Source organism: Poecilia reticulata, chromosome 19, assembly GCF_904066995.2.
Source record: "Poecilia reticulata chromosome 19, P_reticulata-male-v2, whole genome shotgun sequence".
In the NCBI taxonomy this organism is placed as follows: domain Eukaryota; kingdom Metazoa; phylum Chordata; class Actinopteri; order Cyprinodontiformes; family Poeciliidae; genus Poecilia; species Poecilia reticulata.
The window spans coordinates 18,647,675-18,671,994 of record NC_088848.1 but is presented as its reverse complement, the minus strand read 5'-3'; the positions used below and the strand labels follow the sequence as shown (position 1 = coordinate 18,671,994).

Sequence of the window (24,320 nt, the reverse complement as noted above, 5' to 3'; positions counted from 1 at the left end):
ATCTGCCCATGTGTGCACGTCATGTCTGCATGTTCTCTCAAAGGGGGGTACGCCTTATCAGCGCTACGGAGCATTCATCAGGGGTGACATTTTCTGCCACTCTACGTTCAAACCAAACACACGGCTGTGTGTTCCATCGTCTCTCCGCGGGATGCGGAGAGGCCTGACTTATGCGAGTTGTCAGTGAGACATTATGCTATCGTCACTCTGCCCCATTGATTTGGTGCTTTGCCCATTTTTATTATTTTTCCCGTGATTGGTAATTCTTTTGGACAAACGCTCCTTTCTTCCTTGCCCCAGACCAAAAGCTGAATCAACAAAGGGGCACCAACAGCTACGAGGTTCTGCTTGCTTTTAACGCTACAGGGAACCTCAGTGGGTCATGATCAAATGTTGTTCCAGGATTCTGAAAGGAGCTACATGTATGTTTTTGTTGTCCTTTTCCTAGCTTGTGTGTGTGTGTGCGTGCGTGCGCTTCAGCTCCATTGAGAATCTTATGATTTGCCACGCTTGGATACTGCCACGATTGATTGATTAATCACATAAAGCGAGGCTGATGCTGTTGAGCCGTTTAACAGAAGTGTGAACTGTGGAACACCATTGTCTTTACATCACTGGTTATGGCAATTTTTCAGGCAGGGGAAGCACCCTTAGAGGAAAATAAGGTGGGTGGTCTTCACGGAGGGCCAGCCGGTAAATGGAAGGCACAACTAAAACACTGTGATGGTAGATACAACAATTGCTGACAGTTGGCCACCTTTGTAAAGTGAATTATGAACTGAAGTTAGGATCAACGCCATAACAATCCGACGTACAGGTTCCGATCTGGCTTGTCTTAAGCGATCGGGCAAGAAAAGCAACTTCTTTGGAAGACAGACAAGTCGTTGGGACATTGAGTTCAAAAGTAAAATGAAACAAAACAGCATTTTTAAAAACCATCTGAAGAGGAAAAGTTAAATGCCACCATTGGTATATGCCCTCTGATGGACGGGCAAGTCATCCATGTTGTCCCCGTGACCGTTTGAAATGGGCAATATATCCTAACAGGTGTAGACAGTGGATGGATTGATGGAGACCATTTCCTTGTTTAATACCGATTAGGAAGCATCGACCATTTATGTGTGAGGTTTCTGCACTGACAGTTTTAGCTAAAAGCACAGCTGTAAGTGGAGCAAGATGAAAAAAAAATGAAAGGATAACTTTGCCACAATGATCCAGAAACATTTTGGTTCTGAACGTGTAGGACCATGTCTAAAGGCAAAAGGGATGGCTTATCAGAAAAACATCAAAATGTTGGATATGTAGCCCAGATTCTGTACTGTACCTGGTGAAAATTACATCACAACATTGCAAGAGCACACAATCTTACCAAGTATTGTTGGTCTACTTTCTCAGTACACTTGAAATGAAACAAAACTAACTTATAAGTAACCTTTCAGCAAGATGTAGGAGCTTGCTAATGTTTGATGAAAAGGTACGTTAGGCAGATTATTTCATAATGTGGGAAAATGTCTTGTTATAAGTGAAATAATCTGCCAATGTTAAGTACTTTCTCATCAAAAATAAAGAATTATTTTCTTAAAGCTCCTACCTCTTGCTGAATTGTTACTTCTAAGTTAGTTTTGTTTTATTTCAAGTGTACTAAGACATTTGCAGTAGAAATACTTGGTAATATTTTATATTTTTGCAGTTAAAGAAGTGTCTCAGGGGCTGAGATTCGCGCTAGAGATCTTGTTGCTGTGAGGCAATAGTGCAGAAAACAAAATTCCAGAGGCTGCATCCACGGTTATTCTATGCATATTAGAGTAACAAAACCAAAATCTTGCAAGCCAGTTTAACTGAGGCTGAAATGAGCCCCCTTTATTCCAGTGTAATCACCATGAAAATTGTTTGACAGGCGTAGTAAAAGTAACAAAGTTGCTTTGGAAGAGGCACAAAGAACCTGAACTTCTCCAATAATTTACTGGTGTCACCATGAACAGCAAAAGCACCGTTTGCACCTAGCTTTGGCAGGTATTTTTATGGGATCAGAAATTATTGTTTGAGATTGTACGCTGACATGAATAAATAATGTTGCTGTTTGCCATTATGATCACAGTGTGTTCGGTCACAGCGTCCACAGTGCCTGAAGAGATAGCTGTCTATGGATATCTTGTGTTGAAAAAGCTGTAAATTATTGAACTGCAACTTTAACATCCGCATTTTACCATGCTCAATGATTAAGATCTGTAATTATGACAATTATACTTTCACCATTAGCTAAGTGAGTCTGGACCAGTCTTTCTCAAACTGTGGTCCCTGGACCAACAAGGTACTGAACGTAAACAACGGTTTATTAGCCGTGATGTGAGCCGGGTTACTAAAAAGAAAGCCTGAAAGTTTCTCAGGGTGAGTTACAAAACGTTTGTTTTTGAACACTATGACAATACATACCAGAGATCGTCACGTTAAGATGCAGCTGACTAACTGCATCTTAACACTTAAAATATAATTATTTTTGTTGGTCTGAAAGAAATGTTTGCTTTTGCCAGCACAACTTTTCTTTTATTATCCTTCTAAATTACAAATAGCCCTAAAATATTTAGTGCACTTGTAGTAAAAAAGATTTTTGATTTCCATCATTGGAAAGCTTAGTATCCACACTTTCAGAATCCATAAATAACTTAAAACTCCCCGAGTTGACTTGTTCATGGTCTTATTGTGGCCGGTCACATTTAAAAACAGCTCCACCCTTCATATTCGGAGGAACAAAGGTACAAAGATAACGAGTAAAGAAACTAATATTTTCATTTCAGGTTGTACATATTAAGATGTGTTATTGCAGGGGTAAGTTCAAGTTGCTTGGTGAGTGTTTGTTAAATGTGGTAAGTGTTCCTCGACCTGAGAAAGTTTGGGAAACACTGGTCTAGACCTATAGAAATTGTCGATAAAAATCATGGAAACCTTCAAGGTCTTGCCACTCTCTTTGGGATACCAACAGAAACACCACACTCACGACTACAATTAGATCTGAGTCGGAGTGTGAACTTAAGTGGGTGAGACATCTATTGTGTCACGGCGACCAAATGTGTCACTTTCTGTCTCCCACATATCCATGATGAAACATGATGTCACTGGTTGGCCATCCATTGAGTTGTGGATCAGCGCCACAAGCGCAGGCGCAAAGACTCAATGGCTCCACGCGAGCCGGAAGCAAGGCAGGGATGTGAGGCTGAAGAAGGGAGGAGTAAACAGTAGGAAAAGGAGGAAAACCACTCCAAAAGTGTTGATTACACAGAAATGATTCATCTGTCTGAGAGACTGCAAGCGATTTATTGGTAGCATGCTGTTGGATATCTTGTCCAGGCCCTGTATCATCTAGATATGTATACACTGTAAGGCGCCAGAAAATGGAGATTTTCTTTCCTTATCGTTTGAACGCCTTTTAAATTATCTTAGAAAACAAATTCTTTCATAAAGATGGTTGTTGTCAATAATTCAAGTCATGACTGTCAAAAATACTCCTTGCAGATTTAGTAAATTTTTTTTTTTTGAAAATCAGAGAGGCATTAGTCAACATCTAGTAATGTAATAACTGAGATTATGTAGGGCCATAAAAGGCTAGTAGCCACAGTCGGGAACCGGTGCCTTTGTTGCGTCATTATCAAATACTGAAAAGTCCTGTTCCAGTCATCGGTCTGCTGGAATATTTCTCAAGTATATTTCCAAGGTTAGCTTAGTCATGTTATGTTATGATATTTATTGCTGACCTCAGTCGCTTCAGATCCATCCAAGCAAAACATCCTTACTTTCCCCAATCCACATCCTACACACACAATCTGGAATTATGCAAAATCTACTTCCCCTTCATTCTATCAATCTGGTTCATCGTTTCAGAATTCACATCAGTCCCAGGCTTGATGTACAATTCATATTTTTGCTGAAATCCAATTTTTATTTTATTTTTTACATGATTGTTCATATTACTAATCAAACCAGATCACAAATTTACTTTTGTGTGAATGGTTTACGTCCACTAACGACTCGCATGCGCAGAAGAAGAACTTTGAAGTCAAACCGAAGCGCATCGTTTACGGAAGAAATAATGGATCCTGCCATCTGAAGTTTATTGCTGACAATGAGAGTCGACAGTATTATAACGACATGAAGAAAGCTAATAAAGAAGTGCTACTAATTGCAACGGCTTTTTATGGACTGTAGTTTCTGTCGGGAAGTCGGTTTGGATGTGTGGGCAGAGCCAAGAGTGGTTAGACTGAGCCGTTGACATAATTAGCTATGTTGGTCATAGCTAATCGGTCAAATGAAGACACAGCAAAGTCTTTATTTTGTTTATTTGGGCATTGATGATCCCTGTGAGTTGTATGCATGATAACCTGATTGCCATAGCAACATTCAAACATTAATTCGACAACCGTCACTTATGGTCGGTTGTGTGGCTGTCTGTCCTCTGAGTGTTGGCTTGTTGATGGTTTGGAAATTTGTCCCTGGTCTACAATGACAGTTACTCCTAAAGAGCTCAAGATTTTCTGTACTGCAAGTAAGATGTTTTTACAGTTTTCTGATAAGGAAACATTATGGTGATGGATGCAAAAGTGAAATGATAAAAAAAAGACCAGAACATCGTGTCCCGTTCTCTGATAGTGTAGTTATTGGAAGGAGTTAGTAGAAGAGCCTCTGTTCAAGGGACAAACACACCGAAACTATGACATGAACACAAGTCTCTTCCTGCCGTTCACTGAGACTCACACACAGACAAATTGCCAGACATGCCGAACCTCATCAGGGATAGGAGACACCTTGTTGCCCTGCTGACAAGGAGGACTTTCACTCTGTGTACTTCACACAGGCCTGTAAACTGTCCACTTAAAGTCTCCGTCAGGTTGACTGACAGTTAGGAAATGTCTGGGCTTCTCGGCACGTCCGAGGGCGCGATTTGTCAAATAAACATCCTCTCAGAACCAGACAGCAGCAGGCGCGTTGAGCAACAAGGAGTAACCCCGGAAAGCGGAGACGGGTGGCTGGTTTGGTCTGCGTCAGCGGGTCAAGCCTCTTCACTTTTCCTTTCCTATGGGCAAAGCGGCGCCCCCAATCAAAGCCGGCCTTACAGCTTCAGAGTTGAACTTGGAGGAGTGCTGGACACACTAAGTGTTCAGCAGGAGAGAAAGGAACAGTCCAAGTATAAACAAAACGTGCGACCTTGCAGAATGCTGTGAGCTCCGAGAATGTGCTGCCTGGTGACTCTTATCACCGCCGTCTGTCAGACACGAGAACATTTGCGGACTTTAGGGGTTGGCTGTCTGAAAATTCCCTGCACAGCTTTTCCGTTAGCTCAGACTCTGCAGGTCAGAGGTCCCACAGGTCACCGCTAGAACGTCTCTGACGCAGCGGGAGTGACGGCAGAGCTTGCGGAACAACTGCTGCGCTACTGTATTTCAGATTGAAGGGAAAGGATGAGCGGTGAGTGTTTAATCAATGCAGATGGATTTTATTGTTTTATATCCAGTAAAAAAAATTAAAAATAAATACAAAGCTTACCCAAATGTTTGCTACTGTGGTCCAGGAATGAGGTTGTGTGAGATTCTTGTGGTACAATTTGAACACTTTCACCAAGAATGTAGACATTTATGAAAAAGGACACAGCTGCTTTCACTCAAATGTTGTCACTGCTGCTTAAATAAAGCATATAAAACAATTATATCTACGCCATTTGTTTTGACTTGAATACACTCAGAAAATTAGAATGTCATAAAAAAATTGATACTTTGTCACTCATTTCAGAAAGTGAAACTCAGATTCTTAACAAAGAGCAAACCGTTTTAAACTTTATTTCTGGACATTTTGAGGATTATGGCTGACAAATAACGAGCATCCAAACTCAGAATATTAGAGTGTCACATATCGGTACAACAGAAATGTTAAGACTTCTGACACGACGGCGATGATGCCAGTCCATCCCGCCTAGCTGAGTTTGAGTAATGTTGCTGCGCGATGAGAAATGTGCTGGTTTGAATCCAGAGTTTCCCAATCACGCGCTGGTTTTCAGCAGGCACCAGGATTTTCTTCTGCAGTCCAAAAAACAGGAAAGTTAGCTCAACTGCAGATTTTCTGTTTCGGCTGTGTAACGGACTGGCAACGTGTCTGGACTCCTACAGGGGGACTTCTAATCCCTCTGTGATCTTGAGCTGCACCGGTACAGCAGATGAGTGAGCACCGGAGCTATTTATTAGCTTATTTCCTCCATTTCAAACCTTTTACATGCAGTTATAATCAGGGACCATTTGGGAAAGTGTATATATCGGTTCTAGCCCAACTAGTACAGGCCTCAAAAAGGAAAGGCCGTCTTTCCCCAAACAGACTCCATAAAAAGGCATAATGTCAGATCAGATATATTTTTACATATCAGAGGATACAGATAAACAACTTTCATGCCACTATTCGCCCTTGTAATCGTTTACAAAATCTCTTTTAGCCTGGTCTTTGCAGGTCATAATTTCACAGTAAAGCCAACTATGACCAGGTTTGATGGAGAAGCTTCTCCATCAAACCAAAGTAAACACCGTGCCCACGGCCTGATCCCACTCCGTTTTAATTAAATTTCTATGCTGTGAAGAACGATTTCCATAAACATAGAATGATCAGAATTAGACCGAACTGTAAAGAACACATGCTTTACCATCTCGGTGTGGTGCGAAAGGTACTGTTCATGATTCAATTCTATAATTTGGTATAAAGTACCAAGAAACAGCAATCATGGATTCAACTATCTTATTTGGAAAACACCTGAAGTGATCTACGGATAAAATATCTACAAAAATGAGACTATTAACCTTTTTTTTTTTTGTTCAAGTTGCAATCTCTTAGTTTCTTCCTTCTTTGAAGCATGTTCATTTATCTGTGCATGTTTTCTATGTAACATGCACACAGTGACTTGTTTTTTCAAAGTAAAAAGGACTAAATGTATTATTTTGTGTTTTTTCTTTTGAAAATTGTAACAAAACTCGAAACTTTACCCGCTCCCTGTTTTCTCTGCCAGATGCCTAACGTGCTGACCTGCTTTATGCACATAGTCCTTTTCAAAAGCATTTGAGGTAGATTTAGCCATTTAAAGGGGCGGCATTATGTGCTTTGCAGGCTCATAGTGCTGTTTTATAGAACAATCAAGTAAGTATGTTAACTGCAGTTGTTATAAAAATGCAATCAAATATGACTTAAAAGAAATTTGACTTTGTAATTTAATGCCTTGAAATTAGACCTCTGTCTCTTTAAGAAGCTCCCGCTCTTTCTGAAACTCCGCCTTCAGGAAGTCATCACAACATGGCTCCTCTATTAACCACTTAACAACGTTTTTACCAGCGTTTCACTGAGAAATGCCTTGTGTAATGAGCTCAGCAGATGCACAGTTCCATCAGATGTTTGCTAATTGCTGCTGGCTAGTCTGCAGGAGCTGAGTGGAGGAGGGGTGCTCTGTGAAGCGGAAGCTTGGAAACTGCACCTCCAGGGCGGGGATTAAAGGATTTCTCAAACATGCGTGAAAGAATCAAGGCAACACTCCAGGTATGTTTTTGATGAGAAAAACATGATGTGTAAAGCTAAAAATGAGTAAATTTTCCATAATATTGCCCATTTAAGAACTAAAATGAGTAACTAGCTAACCGCTGGCATGTTATCAGTGGATTTCATAAACTTGTGTGTTTCTCCTGCTTCATGTCTGTTTTAATGTTTTTCTATACACATACATCTATCTATATATATATATGTATAGAGTGCAAAATGTGTAGAATAGTAGTCTCTAAAATAATGTTGCATAGATCTAGAAAGAGTCCACAAAAAATTGGTTTGTTTCCCTCCACTTTTAATCAGATTCTAGCTCAGAGTTCTTGCTCTCAGGGCATTAAATAAACCTAAGTCACCAGGATTAAACTTTAAAGTCTATGCTGCTTGTGTGCTTTTCTTGTCAAATTTTTTTGAACAATTCAAGATGAGTTTTGGAATAGTAAAGCGGTGTCCACATCCAACACTGGCATGCACAAGCCAAACGCATTACTGCAGAGTAATTTACCATGGCAGAGGCCTTTCTTAGAGCCTCCTTTGTTTTTTTATGAAGTTAGTTTGCTTGATCACTTAAGAAATTATTTATCATTTCTATTCATCTCCGCCAAGAACATTTTTCCGGACAATTTGTGGCTTTGTTGTCCTTCAACCTTAATTTATTGCCGTAGTCGTGCTTCTTCACCGCATTGTTTAGACTCGCAGAATAAGTCTTGGTAGAAAGCTGACGACAAAATACCGTTTCTCCAAGTTTTATTTCTAACACCTGTTTGAGATTTGACTAGGAAAGAGAAAAAAAAACAAAACAACACCTGAGAGTCGAGAAAGAACTCTCCGTTCGAACGAGCCCACATACTGAGAGGGAAGCAGTAAAGCAAATTGCAGACTAATTTGTAGAACTTGAGCTTTTTATCTGGAGATTCTAGGACCTGATCGCAGCTTTATGAGCTCTCAGTAAGTCTGTCAATCAGTCGATTTCAAGCGAAGCCTCAAGATATCTTTGTTTTTATTATTATTATTATTCGAATACGCTCGTTGTAGACTGCACTGCGATCTCCAAGAATGCGGCTCGGTGTGTGTTTCTGTCATCCAGCCGTAATAACAACCAGGTGCCTCCGATTCAAATTAACATATGGTTCTAACTTTCTTCCTACTTTGACAAATGCATACCTGGGTTGCTGACTAGTAAAAACCATAAAATGAATTCTTCAGTTTTTCTCTTTTTTTATTTACAACATGAGGATGTAAGGGAGGGCGAGGCGGGGCAGAGCTGAGAATGATTTCACCTTGCATGCAACCCTCGTCTTGCTCGCGTTGCACACCTTGACACACGACTGCTATCGCAGTTATTAGAAGCAGGACTTGTTGCACTCGCTCTTTTTTGTTCATGTGTTCATTATTTGGGTTATTGGTGAGTTTGCAGAGGGCAATAAAAACCAAAAAGAAAGGCTTTAATGTGATATTTTCAGGATCTGACGTTTTTGTGCCTGAAAGAAATGTAAGAGAGAAAATCTGCCCTCTGCAGTTTCGCATATTTCCATTTATAAACATTACGGCAGGTTAAAAAAATGCTGCAAGGAAACAGAGAAATGGTACGAGACCATATCTATGGTTAGATATCCATCTTGGATATCTAACCATAGCGATTAAATCGGAATAATCGTGATGAATCTATTATCGTAATAATCTAATTCAGTAATCGGTTAATTAACTGGAGTGCATCGATACTGACTAAAAAAATAAAATAAAAATAGGCCAATCGCTATTCACAGCTATAATTTCACCAAAATTGCCCAAAGACTGCAGACTTTTTTTATGTAAGATGGAAAAAAAAAAAACTAAATATGTTCTACCCAGAACTCCTCAAGAGGCATAGCTTAGCTTCACCTCGTTCAAATTTCTTAAAAAAAAAAAAAAATCTATTAATCGCCTTCTGATATCCAATTATTAATTTATTAATCCGCAAAAATAACCAAAATCTGTACTGATGTTGGGTCAGAAATGATAACGCGCTCACAAAAGGAATGCATAGACATATGGAGTAATTTTAAATTTCCGCTAGGCTGTCACTCCCAGATAGAGGCTGGTGAAAAAACTGCAATAACACAAAATCTTACCAAGTACGTCTGTCTAGTTTATAAAAATCTCTTTACACACTTGAAATATGACAAAACTACCAGGTTTTGTCATATTGCTATTAGCTTGTTAGCAAGACACAGGAGCTTGTTTTAAGTAAGTATTTCTTGAATATAGATCAAATATTACTAGTTCTACTGGCAGATTTTTTCCCCACTTATAACAAGCATTTTTCTGTGTAATAAGTGGAAAAAATCTGCAAGTGGAATAAGAACTTTTATCAATATTCTGGAATGACTGATACAAAATAAGCTGCTATATATTGCATAAAATTTACTCGCAAGCTAATTTGGTCTTGTTTCAAGTGTACTACAATATTTGCACTAGAAATTAGGCAAAAATACTTGGTAAAATTTTGTGTTTTTGCAGTGAAGGGGCACAACAGTGGTTTAAAAAATAAATCAAGCAAGGAAAGCTCTGGGTCCTGTAATAGGGATTTATATCCCCATTACATCAGGGATGTAATAGGGATCTATGCAAATGCACAAAACTGCATTGGCATAGATCCGGGAATAATCTGCACATCTTGACCAATGTGAAATTACCAGACTTTTTGCTTGATAAACACACATTTTATGAAAAGTAGAGGTAAATAAACCCTAGTGTAATTCTCTTTGCCTCTTAAAATGCAACTTATTGGATGAATGGACGCTCAAACAGACTGATGATACTGATCCTGGTATAAATGATCTAGATCATCTTTTGCATTGTGTAAAAAAAAAAAAAAATCTGGTATTTTAATTTCCATTTTATTACATTAGCGTCACACTGCTTCAATAAATTGGATTATTGAAAAATTCCACTCATTTCACAAAGCGAAACATTATATGGATTAACCACGCACAGATGGCTGTTTGAAAGCCTTTATTTCTGTCAATTATGACCGTTTTCTGCTTACAGTTAATGAAAACATGACATTTCAAGTAGAATATTATATCAGAGCAATAAAATCCAATTTTAACAACAGAAATCTGGACGTAATGAAAAAGTATGTTTAATACCTGCTTAAAGGTTACTTTCAAAATGCACTTTTAATCTGACAAATGATACTCATGGAGAAGCTCAAAATGGAATCAGTGCGCACTGGACTTTATTAATATCAACTATAAATATATGAAACTGTAGAAACGGTTTATATGTTGGGCACATTGTGTTCCAAGATGTTCTTTCATAGTTCTAACAATAAAGAATATGAGTGCCGAGGAGCGAAGACAGAAGTAAAACGTCGAACAGTGCGAGGTTGTAGGAAGACAATTGGAATGACAAACATTACGGAAAAGTCGTACTTTAAGGCAGTTATTTAAAAATTAGTAAAGGAGGGGAAAAAAATAAGGCTGCAAAGTTCGTTGTCAAATCTCGTTAAAGGTAGTTTTGGTTTAAGTGCAACGTCAAGACAGCTGAAGAGAAAGTTAATTCCCAAAATTAAATATACAGCTTATTGTCTGGCCAGAGGTGCTTTTTAGCCATAACTACTTTGGTTTGAGTTACCCAGGTTTGGAAATCTGGAGCTTAAATGTCTAACTGCTCCCCAAAAACAACAAACTGAGACGGTGCGTGGGTTATGAGCTGAGCTGCAGCAGAGGAAAATATATATTTAATATTTTATAGACTTATAATCAAGATTTCGACTGTTGTCGTCTAATTTATTTATATTTATTCATCTATTTACTTATCTGAAACCCTAACCAGATTACTCCTTAAGATCTTTCTCAACCAATTCTTTATGCTCATGAAATGCAATCAAAAGCTAAAAGTGCAGTATGTAACTTATTAAAAGATATTCATCACAACAAAATTATCATTATGTTATGACAGTATAACATAAGGTGGATGGATGACCTGTGGAAAAAAAAAGAAACAAAATAAAATCCTCTACCTTCTCTCTGTGCTCCCAGCAACAACTACAGAAACAACCAATCAGAAGCAATGGGAGGGTCTTAGCGCTGTCAATCACCCTCTCACTTGCTCTTTGCCAAGCTACAGCTAGTTGGATTGAACTGAATTGTAAACATTTTGATATTAGTCATCTTATTTTTAAAGTGAACAAGTGCGCTTTGTGGTTACACAAATACACCAAACTAAAAATGAATAATGGAAAATTTATCAAAGCTGACCGCGATGCCAAAACCTCAGCTGTAAAGGTTTAGGGGTTTGCAGTAATTTCTTTTGCAATGGCACATTTTTGTTGCTGTCCAAAAGCGAAGCCGACACATTTTGTGTTTTACTCCTAATCTAAAACCCATGTTGCAGCTTCGGACCGGGCCAACGAAAGCAATAGAACATGACAAACAGTCTCAAGAAGTGCCGAAAACGATAGAACAATATGTAAAAAACGACAGAATGGATTAAGGTGGGCCTTTTACTCATATTTATTTTCATCAGGGTGTTAGATAGCGGAATTACAAGGCTGGAAAGGGATGTGAAAACTTTGGAGATGTTCCTCGTTCTCCCGTTCCAGAGACCCGGACAGAAGTGTGCGGCGTGTGATTGATATCCGAGAATGATCCCGACCTGTCTCTCCTGCTCTTCTTTTAGGCCTGGAATGTGCTCGCATCTAAGCCACGGCCTGGATCAGGTCTGTGTTACTGTTTTCATTTCTACTGTGAAGAAGAAGAAGAAGAAGAAGAAGAAAAAAAATAGCCCGCTGCCCAAAAAGCTCTTGTATCCACAATACAACACCTGGAAAAAGAAACTCTTCATTAATCCCGGCAGCCCCTGAGAATCTGTGGTTCTAAGCGCAGCTCTTCCCCCAAACCACATGTGAGGCGGCACGGTGGCTGGCCGGCAGAGCCTTTGTTTTAGAGTAACTCCGGGTTATTGTCGGGTCACTGTGGCTGAGTGGTTCCTTAATTGAATTTCGAAGCGTTTTGTTTTAGTACGCCACCGTCAGAGCTCCCCGGCCCCCTAAAAATATCCAAGTGGATGCAATGACCTCATCTTTTCCGGAGTTTTGGAGAAAGATAATCCGACATGGTCTTTATCACTCTGACTAACAGCTGATGAAGGAATAATTACAGGCGACCGCAGATTAGACCGCCGTCCGTGTAACTTTAGAGTGCTAAATCGCACGGCGATGACCTGATTCGCTGATCTCTCTGAGGAGAGATAGCGCCGCTGTTTTCTTTCCCACCCTTTCTTTTAACGGTTTAAATTATTCAAGTTTTTTTTTTTTTGCACCTTATAGCCTAATAATTCAATGTATTTTGGGGGGATTTTAGTAGAGCATTGTTGTGGAGTAGTTTTAAAAAAATACGTTTTTTTCTTGCAAATAAAAATTTGTAAAGTTTGCATCTATTGCAAGCCCCTTTAGTCATATTTCCCTAAATAAAACCCAATTCAACGACTTACATTCAGAGGTCACCAAATCAGTACACAGAATCCATCTGTGTGTTATTTAATCTCAGGATAAATCCAAGTTTGTTAGAGGTTAGTGAACAAACAGCATACGGATATTGGCAGTGATGTTTTGCAAAAGTTTAAAGGAAAGTTAGGATACAAACCAGTTAGTTTTACAAAAGTTAGGTTAGTAGATCCATAGGAAGGTAGTGTTGGGTCTTATAATAAGACTGTAGGTATTCCAAACATCCTCTGCTCCCCTACTATCACAAAAAAAACATTGCTCTTTTATGACAGATTATTAAGGCCACACTAAGAAAATGAAAATAAAATTACGAGAAGCTGTGCAAGAATAAAGTCAAATAAAGTCATAACATTCCGATTTTATTCTCGTACAGCTTCTCGTAACTTTACGACTTCTCGTAAGATTATGACTTAATTCTCATACGACTTCTCATAATGTTACAACTTTATTCTCGTACGACTTCTCGTAATATTCCGACTTAATTCTCATGCGACTTCTCGCAACGTTATGACTTTATTCTTGAACAACTTCTTGGGACTTTATTCTTTATCTCATGATATTATGGCTACTCTCGTAATAAGTTTTCATATATTTTTATTATTTCCTAGTATTACTGCAATAGTTTGTCGTACACTTCTGCCATACATTTTTTTAAAATAAAATGTTGATTAGACACTTGATTAATACTGACACTCAAGTCATTCCATCCTTAAACCTGAATTTCCCAACAGAGGAACAAGTATTTAAATTTAAAACAATTTATTTTTCCATTCCAGTGGTGTCTAAAGTGAGCATTTTTAACGTTTGGGGCACACATGCCGTCGCTGATCGTGATACACTCCTGCAGGTGACTTCATCTTTTTAATCACTTGTCGGTAATGGAGGACAGCAGCAGAATATGCAAACCCAGGAATGTATCAACACAACACGAGCGTGTTTTTACTTCCCTGGATGAAGCAGTGACTAAGACCTGCTCTCCTGCTGCAACAGTCCTGTTCTGTATTTATATTAGCTGCAAAGCAATTTTTAACTGTACATTCCAGTTAGGTGAACAGCTCTTGGCCGGTGCAGACGGATTTTTCAAAGCTTTGAGAGGGGGAAAAAAAGAAGTAAAAATTAAAATAAAAGAATAAAAAAAAAAAAAAAGAAACGATGTCCAGTCAGTTGGCAGGAGCAGCTGCGCAGCATTTTTGCAGCAAAGGCAACAGAATCATTTATTTGTCTGACTTTGCAGTACCCCTGTATAGCTGTCAGTAGGTTTTTACTGTAGCAAACCTAAATATGAAACCAATTACAATCTTGGGTCGGCACTCCAAACACAGCTCGCATATTTTTTTTGTTGTTGTTCTCCTCTGAAATACAAGCAACTATTTCATGCCTTACCACCCCGTCCACCCCACCTTTCTTTACGTTTTTCATCACCTTACGCGGTGTGGTTCGGATAAATAATAAATCTGTTTACCGCTCGTGCGCGCTGAGGTAATAATCGCCTTCAGAAACGTCCTATCTATCAACTGGATCTGGTCCGTGTGTCTACCGCTTTCGGCTTTGCTCGGGTGATGAATGAACATCTGAGTAATTTCATGGATGAATTAGGAGCTAAAAACAACAGCGGACTGGTTAAAAAAAAAAAAAAAGCATCGGCACCTGTTGCCTAAGACTAACAGAATAGTACGATTTTTCTTTGTTATGGCGTTGATGCTTCAGGCAGATAGTGGTTCAGACAGAACTCCTGGCAGCTCTGTTGAAAATGCTTTTTTGGTCATTTAGACGGCAAAGCAAACAAGAACATGCAGCACTTATCGTATCTGGAGTAATATCTGTTCATTACATTCATTTCAGTCCTTTTTCATGCTGTTCTCAAAGTCTGAATCTTAACTGCAGCCATGAAAGCCATTACACTGACACACAATCTCTAATAAGAGAGCAAAGTTAATTATCTCTGATGGGGATACATCAGTCAGCTTAAGGACACAGCGCTACATAAACAACAAGACTGGAGAGGTTGATGTTAAACTACATGAAAAGATCAAGCGTTGGGGCTGATCACGTCCATCAGCGTCGCTGGCTAATATCCTCCAGATGAGCGTAGTCTTCCTCCCTCCCGCTCCCCGTACGTCCAATCAGCACGGAATCCACCCAGCTGGTGCAGGAAAGAGTCCAGGCTCTTTTAACGCTTTGTGTTGGAGAGCCGTCAGCTGCCAAGCAGGCATCGCGTTCGTCTCGCTGAGCGAAAGAGCGCCGCTGAGTTTTATGTCAGGTGAATGTGGGTTGCAACGCTGAAGTCAGTGAAAGTTTAGCAAGAGACATCTCTGGTTCCTGGCTGCTTATTTATGACCTGAAGAGTCATTTGAAGCTTTTTTTAATTTTTTTACTGAAATGTGCTAGCTGGTCAATCCCCTACTCAGCCCAGAAAAAAAGATGGAAAAAAAGATGCAAGTGCTGTCCATTCACACACCCCTTTAACTTTTACACGTTTTATCAACCTACAACCGTAAACTTAAGTGAGTTTTACTAAGATTTAGAAAGACAGACTCAATGTTTTCTTTATAAAATCATCTTGAAACGTGTAGCATGCATTTGTATTCAGCTCTTTACTCCAATACCCCAATCTTGTCCATTTCCTCTAGAGATGGAGTGAATAAACAGCTTTAAAAAGACAAAGGAACACAGCAGACCAGTCAGGGAGAACGTTGTGGAGAAGCTTAAAGCAGGGTTAGGCTGTAGTAAAATACTTCAAAACAAAAGCCTTGAACAACTCACCAAGATGTCCATCTAACTGAAAGGACAGGACAAGGATTGAGGTTATTAATCAGAAGCGGGCAGCCAAGAGGCCCATGATAACTCTGGAGGAGCTGCAGAGATTCACAGCTCATGTGTGAGAAACGGTCAATAGAAGAAGTGTTTGAGGTCCACTGAAAAAAAGCTGGAGTAGTGGCAAGAGAAAGGTCTTGGAACACGTATTGTTTGCAAGTGGTCCCTTTTTCAAAAAGCCTTTAATAGCTTACCTAGTATGACTAATTCACACATCTGGTGTCAGTTCAAATGTGTGGCTAAGCCAGGCGAAGTTAAGCTAAGCTAACATAGTTTTCCTCAAACCACACAATAAGCACATGCAGGCAGGAGTTCTGGTTAGATGGTAATACTTTTTTTCCTTCCAGATTTTTGGGCTACATGTAAAACTACTAAACACATCGGACACATTGGGAAGCAACACACGTTATGGAGATGCATTTCTTAAGCTGGGAGAGGGAGATGATGGCAAGATGAAAGGAACAAAACATGGTCAAAAAAGCCTGATAAAGTCCTAAGAGGTCATTGTGCTGTTGGATGATTCTTAAGTATATCGCCACAGGTACGATGGAATGGTTTACATAAATATAAGTATGTGTTAGGATGACATAATTCCATAACTTAATTTTACCGAAAAGGTTTTTCTCCAGCTTTGTGATGGACTGGCAGCCTTTCCAGGGTTTACCACGCCTCTTGCCCAATGACGGCTGGAGAAAGAAATCAGCCTTCCCATGACTTTGCAAGGATAAACAAGTGGATGGATTTTTATCCAGTCACACTGAGCTTCTGCAATTTTGCAAAGAATTAATAAAATTTTGTCTCTAAATGGCCAAAACTGTTAGATATAATCCAAAGATTTACAGCTGTAATTGCAGCAAAAAGTGTTTCTAGACACTATTCCACTCCTGAGTTTTGACTCGGCATAAGAGAGGTAATGGAAGTACACTAAAATTTGTAATTATTGTGTGTAAAAATGGGAAAAATTTTAATGGGCATGAATTCCTTTGTGAGGCATTGGACAGGGCAGAACTGACTAATCATTGCCATCAAGACTTAACTTGATGCTGGAGAAAAATCTTAACCCTCCTACACGGCACATCAATGTAAAACCATAAACTAGAAAGTAGCAGATTTATTAGAAACCCGTCTCCACTCCACAAAAAAGGCTAAGTGGGCAGCGATTCAGCAGTAACACCTCTGATGGCAAAATTGTGTTAATGATGCCATCGTGTGGTCTCTCTCAACGGAGACGCTTTCTTCTAATGTGCATTCGCAATTCAAGAAGTTGATCCAAAAGAGAGAAAAAAAAAGTATTTTTCAGTTTTATATGAAGCCGTTTATTATCAGACTATGGTAACCACGGAGATTTCTGAAGAACGAGCGGGAGGAAACATCATCACCTTGGTGGGATCCCGGGTACTGACGTTGGGCTTTAGGCCAAACCTGCCACTCCTCTGCATTGCCCAGACTGTAAACCAGCGTTAGATGGATTGTGGTCTTAAGCGTCTCAAGCTGAACGGCGATGCAAACACACAGAGTTGTGTTGTGGAAATAAATCCACACTGGAACACTTTTTGAAAGCCGCTGTTCATCATGGCACTAACAAATGTTGTATAGAAAAAAACTCTTCCAAATAAAGAAACACCTGACAACTGTCCAGCGGCGTGACAAATCAAATCTTCAGAACACCTTCGCGCCACATGCAGGAAGCCATGTGCAACATTTTTATTTCTCCTCATCTACTAAAAGTACTTCGCTTTTTGCACCAAGATTCTAAAATAATAATAAAATAAAACTATACGCTTGGTTCTACGTGGAGGAAGAACCCAAAGAGTGGGGGATGAGGACACTCTACAGTTCATGCCTTAATGACGATAGATCGTTCAATCAGACACATCATGGAGGTGACAGACTGTAGTGTTTGTGAGCATAAAGTTACCCAAATTTTAAAATGCACCATTTTAGCTTGATTTTTGCCTTTTAATTATCTTTGTCACTGCAAAACATCCACTGATGTCTAAAGAGGTAAAGTTCTAATTCCTACAGATGTTTATAGACAATTTACCAAAAGATAACCCATTTCTTTCTCAGGCTCTGACATTAAATCAAATTTTTGTGTTTTAGCTCAGTCAAGATTACCAAAATAATTTTTCTTTGCAAAATACCAGAATAATCCAAGATAATCTTTTTAGACATTTTTTATTACTTTCTTTAAATTTAGTTTGCATGCACTGAGAATACTTTGCCTCTAAACAATTTGGGAAAGCTGTGATTATGATTTAAACACTGCAAGCTTTAGTGTCTCACAAACCCAACAAAAAAGTATGATATAATATCTGAATAACTTACTACCCACTGCAAACACTTCTACTTTGATCGTTTACTTGCCTTGCTGCATTTGGGTCTTCACAATTCATATTATTTGAAACCTCAAACCTTCAGTGAATACGACTCTTAATTTGAAAAAAACAAACGATTGTGTTTGTTCTGAAATGTAACAAATACAAATGTTGTTGGCAATAATCACGTGAGCTAAAGCAGGAAAAATTTAGAACTACTTAATACCAGACAAAAATGTTGTATTGGTTATATAGTGTATGCAAACATCTGGTTTTTAACTATATATGTATGATATGTATAGTATAGCTGAAATTTGGATTAGCTTAAAGTTTGTCGGGTCAAACAGAATACTAACTGTTAGTATTTTAATTTTAAAAATATTTTTGATAACTACCACACAATTTTTCAGGTAAACCTTCTCAAATAAAACTTGTGATTTTGTGCAAAAAAAAAAGTGAGACTTCCAACTGCTTCCATTCACCAATGTAATGTTTAGCATAACATAAGCCAGCTATACTTTAGAAGGGGGAAACAATACAATTCCTCTTTCTGGTTTTAGATTTTTCTCTTTAAAGATAGATATTAGATTCTAAACTTAATATCTTCTTGTTCCTTAAAACAAAAAATATTTGCATTAGAAAACATAAGCATCAACCGTGTAGTGGATTTGAATTTTAATAATTTACACAGTAAGAAAAAGCAAAACTCCCCCAGGAGTTGTCACAAATATCTTTTTTATATTATATTTACTTAGTTTAAATTGAGAATCACAGGATGTATAGCCTTCCGTTATCGACTTATAAAAAACACATTACTGTGTGAAATCCCTCAGGCTCTGGTGGACAGCTACGAGATGACGACATTAAACCGGATAATGACCATTAGGTTTGCTCAAAATGTTGCATTCTGCAACTAATGATGAGGAGGTCACCGCGTCAGTAAGAGTTATCTCATTTACTGCTGTTTGAAAACTGTTGTGTTGTCATGCAACCCTTCTCTTGTTTGTTTCTCTTACGCCCTCCCACCTCCAAACCACTGGATAAAACGACAGGATGAAATTGAGGAGATTACACTTTATGTCCATCGCTGTCTTCTGTTACCCTTACTCCCTCGCCACACATGACATCATGGAAAACTTTGTAGGGCTTCAGCTGCAGTAAAGAAACCCTCTGTTGTTTCAGCTATTTTGAGAGCCCGTGTGCATACATGGGACTAAAAATATCGATTCAAAACACAGGATTCCGCAAATGTTTCCACCTCCGGCGCTGTCATGCGAGTGGCATTTGAGTCAGGTTGAATTGGGCTGTGATGCTGAAAAGGAGATATTTCAGCGTGGATTAGTCTTCAGAGGGATTCGATGGAGAAAAAAAAAAAAAGTTTGAGGTACGTAAACGGGATTTGGAAAACGAGCGAGACTTAAATCCTTTCTGCACTAATTGCGGCGCTCCGACTCTTTCATTCATTTTCAAAGGTAAACAGGCAGATGTTGTTGAATCAAACTGAGAAATCTTCAGCCTCAATATGCTTTGGGTAGGAATTTTTGATTTTACAAGGTACATGAACTCAACACTTAACGGCTTCCTCTTAACGAGGCAATGTAAGGTGACGGCGTTCTGCACGCATCCTACTGTTGTAAACCTGTTGACCTATGTATACTCAGTAGAAGTGGTGCAATATGAACACTGTCTGATTATTCAACTCTGTCTCATTTTAGAAAATGTAATTACGTATTTGTCAAGAGTGAGAAACTCCTCAGGTTTGGGTTTAAGTTCAGGTTTTCAACTAAGTAACACAAGACTCAGGCAACCATCACGTCTGCCTCATATTGTACCAAGGTATATGCTATTGTCGGTTGTCATGTGGTATTCCTACTGGATAGGTTCCTCTAATTGTTTTCTAAGATAAGATTTTATTTTGCAGTAGCAATATGTTTGAACTTATTTGTCTTTGTTTGGGGCTAACTAGCATTAGCGCGGTAAGTGGCTCGTGTTGAGCCACTAAACTCCACTCCATTTTTGTTTCCATTTCGTGAAGAAGGAAGTTGCGCTCATGTCTTCTTCACAGGTTTTTATGTAGTTTCCTTCTTAGTGCAGCGCCTCCACAGGAGAGGAGGTGAACAGCTTGCTCAAAGGGTTTGGCTTGCCTGACACAGTGCAGTGTGAAAGCGAAACACAGCAGCTGAAAATGCAACAAACGTTGCAATTTTTCTCCCCAATCAAACTGAGTCTACCAGACACGAAAACACCCTTTGAAGAAGCAAGTTAGTCAAAGTGGAGTTATCTTCTACTCTGCCCAACTTCATGTTAGCATATCTCAGAAAAGCTAAAAAAAATATTTTAAAAAATCCATCACAAATTTTGTATTTGCTTGAACTTCGGAAAATTTTGAAATATAATTGAACTCACCATTTTTGCCTTCGCTTGTCTGTTTCCTGGGTCTGTGGCTTGGCCTGTCCGTCTGCCGTCCAGCTTCTCTGCCAGCATGTGTGGCCCTCTGTGGGAGACCGGGATGCCGTCTGTCCCGTGGAGTGTCGTTGCAGACCTCTGAGCATTTCACAGTGTTCATGGCTCCCCCTTCACTCCCCAGCGGATGACATTTCTTCTTGGGTCACCTCCCTTCAGCAGAGAGAAAGATACCGTGAAAGCGAACGCTCGGCAGACCGGGGGCCACGTACAAGCGACTCTTAACCACGGCCTCGGTTAGCTGTTACAGTTAAACAACAAGTTTAAATAAGCGCAAAAACATCACAAGCACGTGAATGGGGAAATGTGAAAACTCTTTCATTGACACTAAAAGCTGGAATAAAGCCAAGTCAGTGTTTACAGAACACAACATGTTTTCCACATTTCATGTTTCGGAGGCCCGTCTCGGCTCAGGCAGACGCCGGCGTGTGGCTGGATGTTTATGATCCTATTTCAAACTCACATTCAGCCATATGTGTGCATCTCTTAACCAGCTGGAGTTAAGAGAGCAAACATTTTGGGCACAAGCATTACAAGTTTTAAGTCCTGAAGTCCTGCTTTAAAAATAAAAATGTAAGCACAAGTATTAAAAGTTTTGAGAATAAAAGACTGAAAATGTGTGCTCTCAAATTATGGCACAAAAAAAATGTAACTTTATACTCTGCGAACCAGACCCTAAACTCACTTAAAGTCTGGGTTGAGATTTTTTCCCCCCTTCATTAATGACACACTTTTATTACATTCATTATATCTATCATGGTAATTCAGGGTGAGTTATTTTAAATTCTAAATGAATATCCTTGTTGGACTTTTATTTAAGTGTTATTTTCCTTTAAGATACATTTACCTAACGCCAGAATAAATGAAATGTACATTATGCAGCAAAGGAAATTAGAAGATCGGACATATATCCATTATGGAGATGATCGGTGTTGGACGGGCGATGTGCCCCTATTGCATAAGCGATACTGAAGAATGACTGATATCATTAACGATACAGGGAAGAAGCTTTTAGTTATCTTGCTTTGCTAGCAAAGTCGTTAGCTATCAGCTAGCTAATAGCGCAACAACAACAGCCTAATGTCTGTATGATAAAAATACTGAATCGATAGATAAGAACAGTTTCTCCTCACCTGGCTGTCTCCTCCCGCTCCGTGGTTCTTCAGAGAAAGGCAGACGCAGAGGCCTGTTAGTGTCTGTTGTATTTCATTACCTCTCTGCTTAAACCGCTACTCTGTGCTGAAGCAGAAACGATACGTTCAACGTTTTCCGTCATCTGACAAGTAGCAAGTCTACTCCACTTTATTCACCAAAAACGTTTGTTTTGTTTTTTTTTCACCAAAAGCTGTTCTGTAATCTGGAACGCTCGCTACGTTGAGCTCCAGTTAGCCGCCTCATCTCACTGCGCGAGAGGCAACTGCGTCGTGCGTCACGGGCAAAAGGTCAAAGGTAACAAGGTGACCAGAGGGCTTATTATGTTGTACAAAAAAATAAAAAATAAAATAATAATAATAATAATTTTAGTACATGTTATGTGTCACAAGAGGGCTTAGAAAAATAATAATACAAAAAAAATAAAACAAATTGACTAAAAGGGCACTTGGGGGCAAGGAGCAAAAAGGGCAGGTGCTCAAGCACATTTTTTTTAGAGCTTTAAACCTGACTTATTAAATGTTGCTTCTCAGAAGATCATGTCCCGGTTAGTCTTGTGGGATTGGACTCACATCTTCGAGGAAACGTCCCTGAATGCACTGCGTCTACTCACACGATATCTTGACACATAGATTACATGCTGTGTGCCTGAAAGAACAAAACCGGGTTCCACAGCATACTGTACATAAACACTGGCCTTGGCGAAAAATAACAAACCCATGCATTTACCTCCGAATGCAGACAACAGTTACAGTAAATCAGCCTGTTAAAAGGCCAGAAACGACTGGGACTCTTCCTCGTCGCATCAGGAGGAACCTCTTTACTGAAGCCTTAACTGATGGGCCGGCTTTGAAAGCCCACCCAGAGGCAGATAGGGTTCGCTCTGACAATTTATACCACAGGGGACTTGAAATAGGCAAAGAGATAGGCGAAGGAAAACATTGCCTCAAAGACACCCAAGTTCAGCTTGGTGTTTCACATTAGCTCAGAGCACAACAAGTTATCAGTGAATCTCCTTTTTTTTTTATGTGACACTAGACTGACTGAGGGGGAATAAAAAAAAAAAAGCTGCTTCGTTGTGTGACTCAGAGGCAGAAGCGTGCATCTGAGGAGGGAGGGAAAAAAAAGACAGGAAAAAGTAACCTAGCCTGTCTTCAAAAGAGTCAGGTTTATAATCTGATGCTATCTTGTGAATGGTGCTCTGCGTTTCAGAGTCAACACAATGCGAGCCAAGACACGTGGACACATGGCATTAGGAGCTCCATCAAGATGAGCTGATAGCAGATTCCTATAAAGAGTTGTCCTCCCGTTGATTCTCTCCGATTGGCCTGAATGCTTTCTGCATTATCTGCCTGCGTCTTTAATGACTCGCAGATTAAGGGGTGGCTGGGAGAACAGGCAGTCGCTTATCTGCTTGAGTTCACAGCCTGCCCTATATTTTCTTGATGATGGGGATGTTAATCTTTATTACGCGGTAGAGTTTAAATAATTGCTCCCAGATCTTACTAGTGGAATGTCACAAAAGCATGAATTTTGGCACGTCGGTCATGGTGGTACTTTAATCCATGGCAATGGTGCCTCCTTTTTGTATTTCTGATGATGTTTCTGTGAATAACATGGAATTAACACTTTAAGTTATCGCATTTTTTATTTTTATTTTTTTACATGCAAAAGACCTGAGCAGGAACCTCCACACTACGTTTCTGGTACGTCTGTAAATTTGACACACAAGCAACATCCGCAAACAACAGCGATGGACAACAGAACAGCTTCTCTCAGCCCGTTGGGGGTTAATTTTTGTTTTGTTTTGTTGGGACGCTGGAAAAGATGAGTGTTGCATTCAAGTTGTACTAAAAGTTTGTATATCATCAAAACTATTCAGGCCAAAAATAGCACGTTAACATAAAAAGTGTTGCAGCAGCACAGACGTCCCCAATGCGAATGCTAGCGTTCATAGTTGTGAAAAGGTATTTTTCAAAATAAGTTGCATGGATGATCAGGAGTTCCTGAAACACTTGAAAGATGAAGATGTGTAATAGCACTTTGTTTCAATCTGATGACTGAGTAACTTAAATATCAATAAATATCTTTGTTCGCTAATGCTAGCATCCACAGTGGAGAATGACCAGGGTTTCCTGAAACACTTGAAAGGTGAATAAGCATAATTGCACTTTGGACATAACTTTTTGTTGAAATATGATTAATGAACCCTGTGGTTAAACATTTTAGCCGTGTCCCACCACTAATTCAAATACAGCTTTTTAATTCTCCCTGCTTATAGACTTTTTGACTTTGACTTTTCCACAGAAATGAGGCCATTATTTTGTCTGCTTGCCACCGGCCTACAGACATCCCAGAGTTCGTCACTAGCATCACACGGACGTGAGGCGCTATGGAAAGGTCAGTCGGACTCTTCCGCCACGTAATTAAAGAACAAAATGAGATTAAAAGCATTTCTGGAGCCATAAACAACGAGGTTATCTCATCGTATTCTTCTGACAGTTACATACTGGTTGAAATATGCAAGA

At 39.4% G+C, this 24,320-nt stretch overlaps 1 protein-coding gene across 6 annotated transcripts in view; it reads right to left on the bottom strand.

The window, feature by feature from the left end:
* myocd (myocardin) overlaps positions 1 to 24,074 on the bottom strand; it is a 61,579-nt gene extending 37,505 nt beyond the window's left edge. For 5 of the 6 annotated variants that reach the window (XM_081600145.1, XM_008437731.3, XM_081600150.1 and 2 more), the window contains exon 1: positions 20,584 to 24,074. In XM_081600145.1, coding sequence (XP_081456271.1) covers positions 20,584 to 20,743 — 160 coding nt within the window. In that variant the 5' untranslated portion in view covers positions 20,744 to 24,074. The remainder of the gene's footprint in view (positions 1 to 20,583) is intronic. The other variant, XM_081600146.1, reaches the window with a different exon arrangement.
* Positions 24,075 to 24,320: the final 246 nt, after the last annotated feature.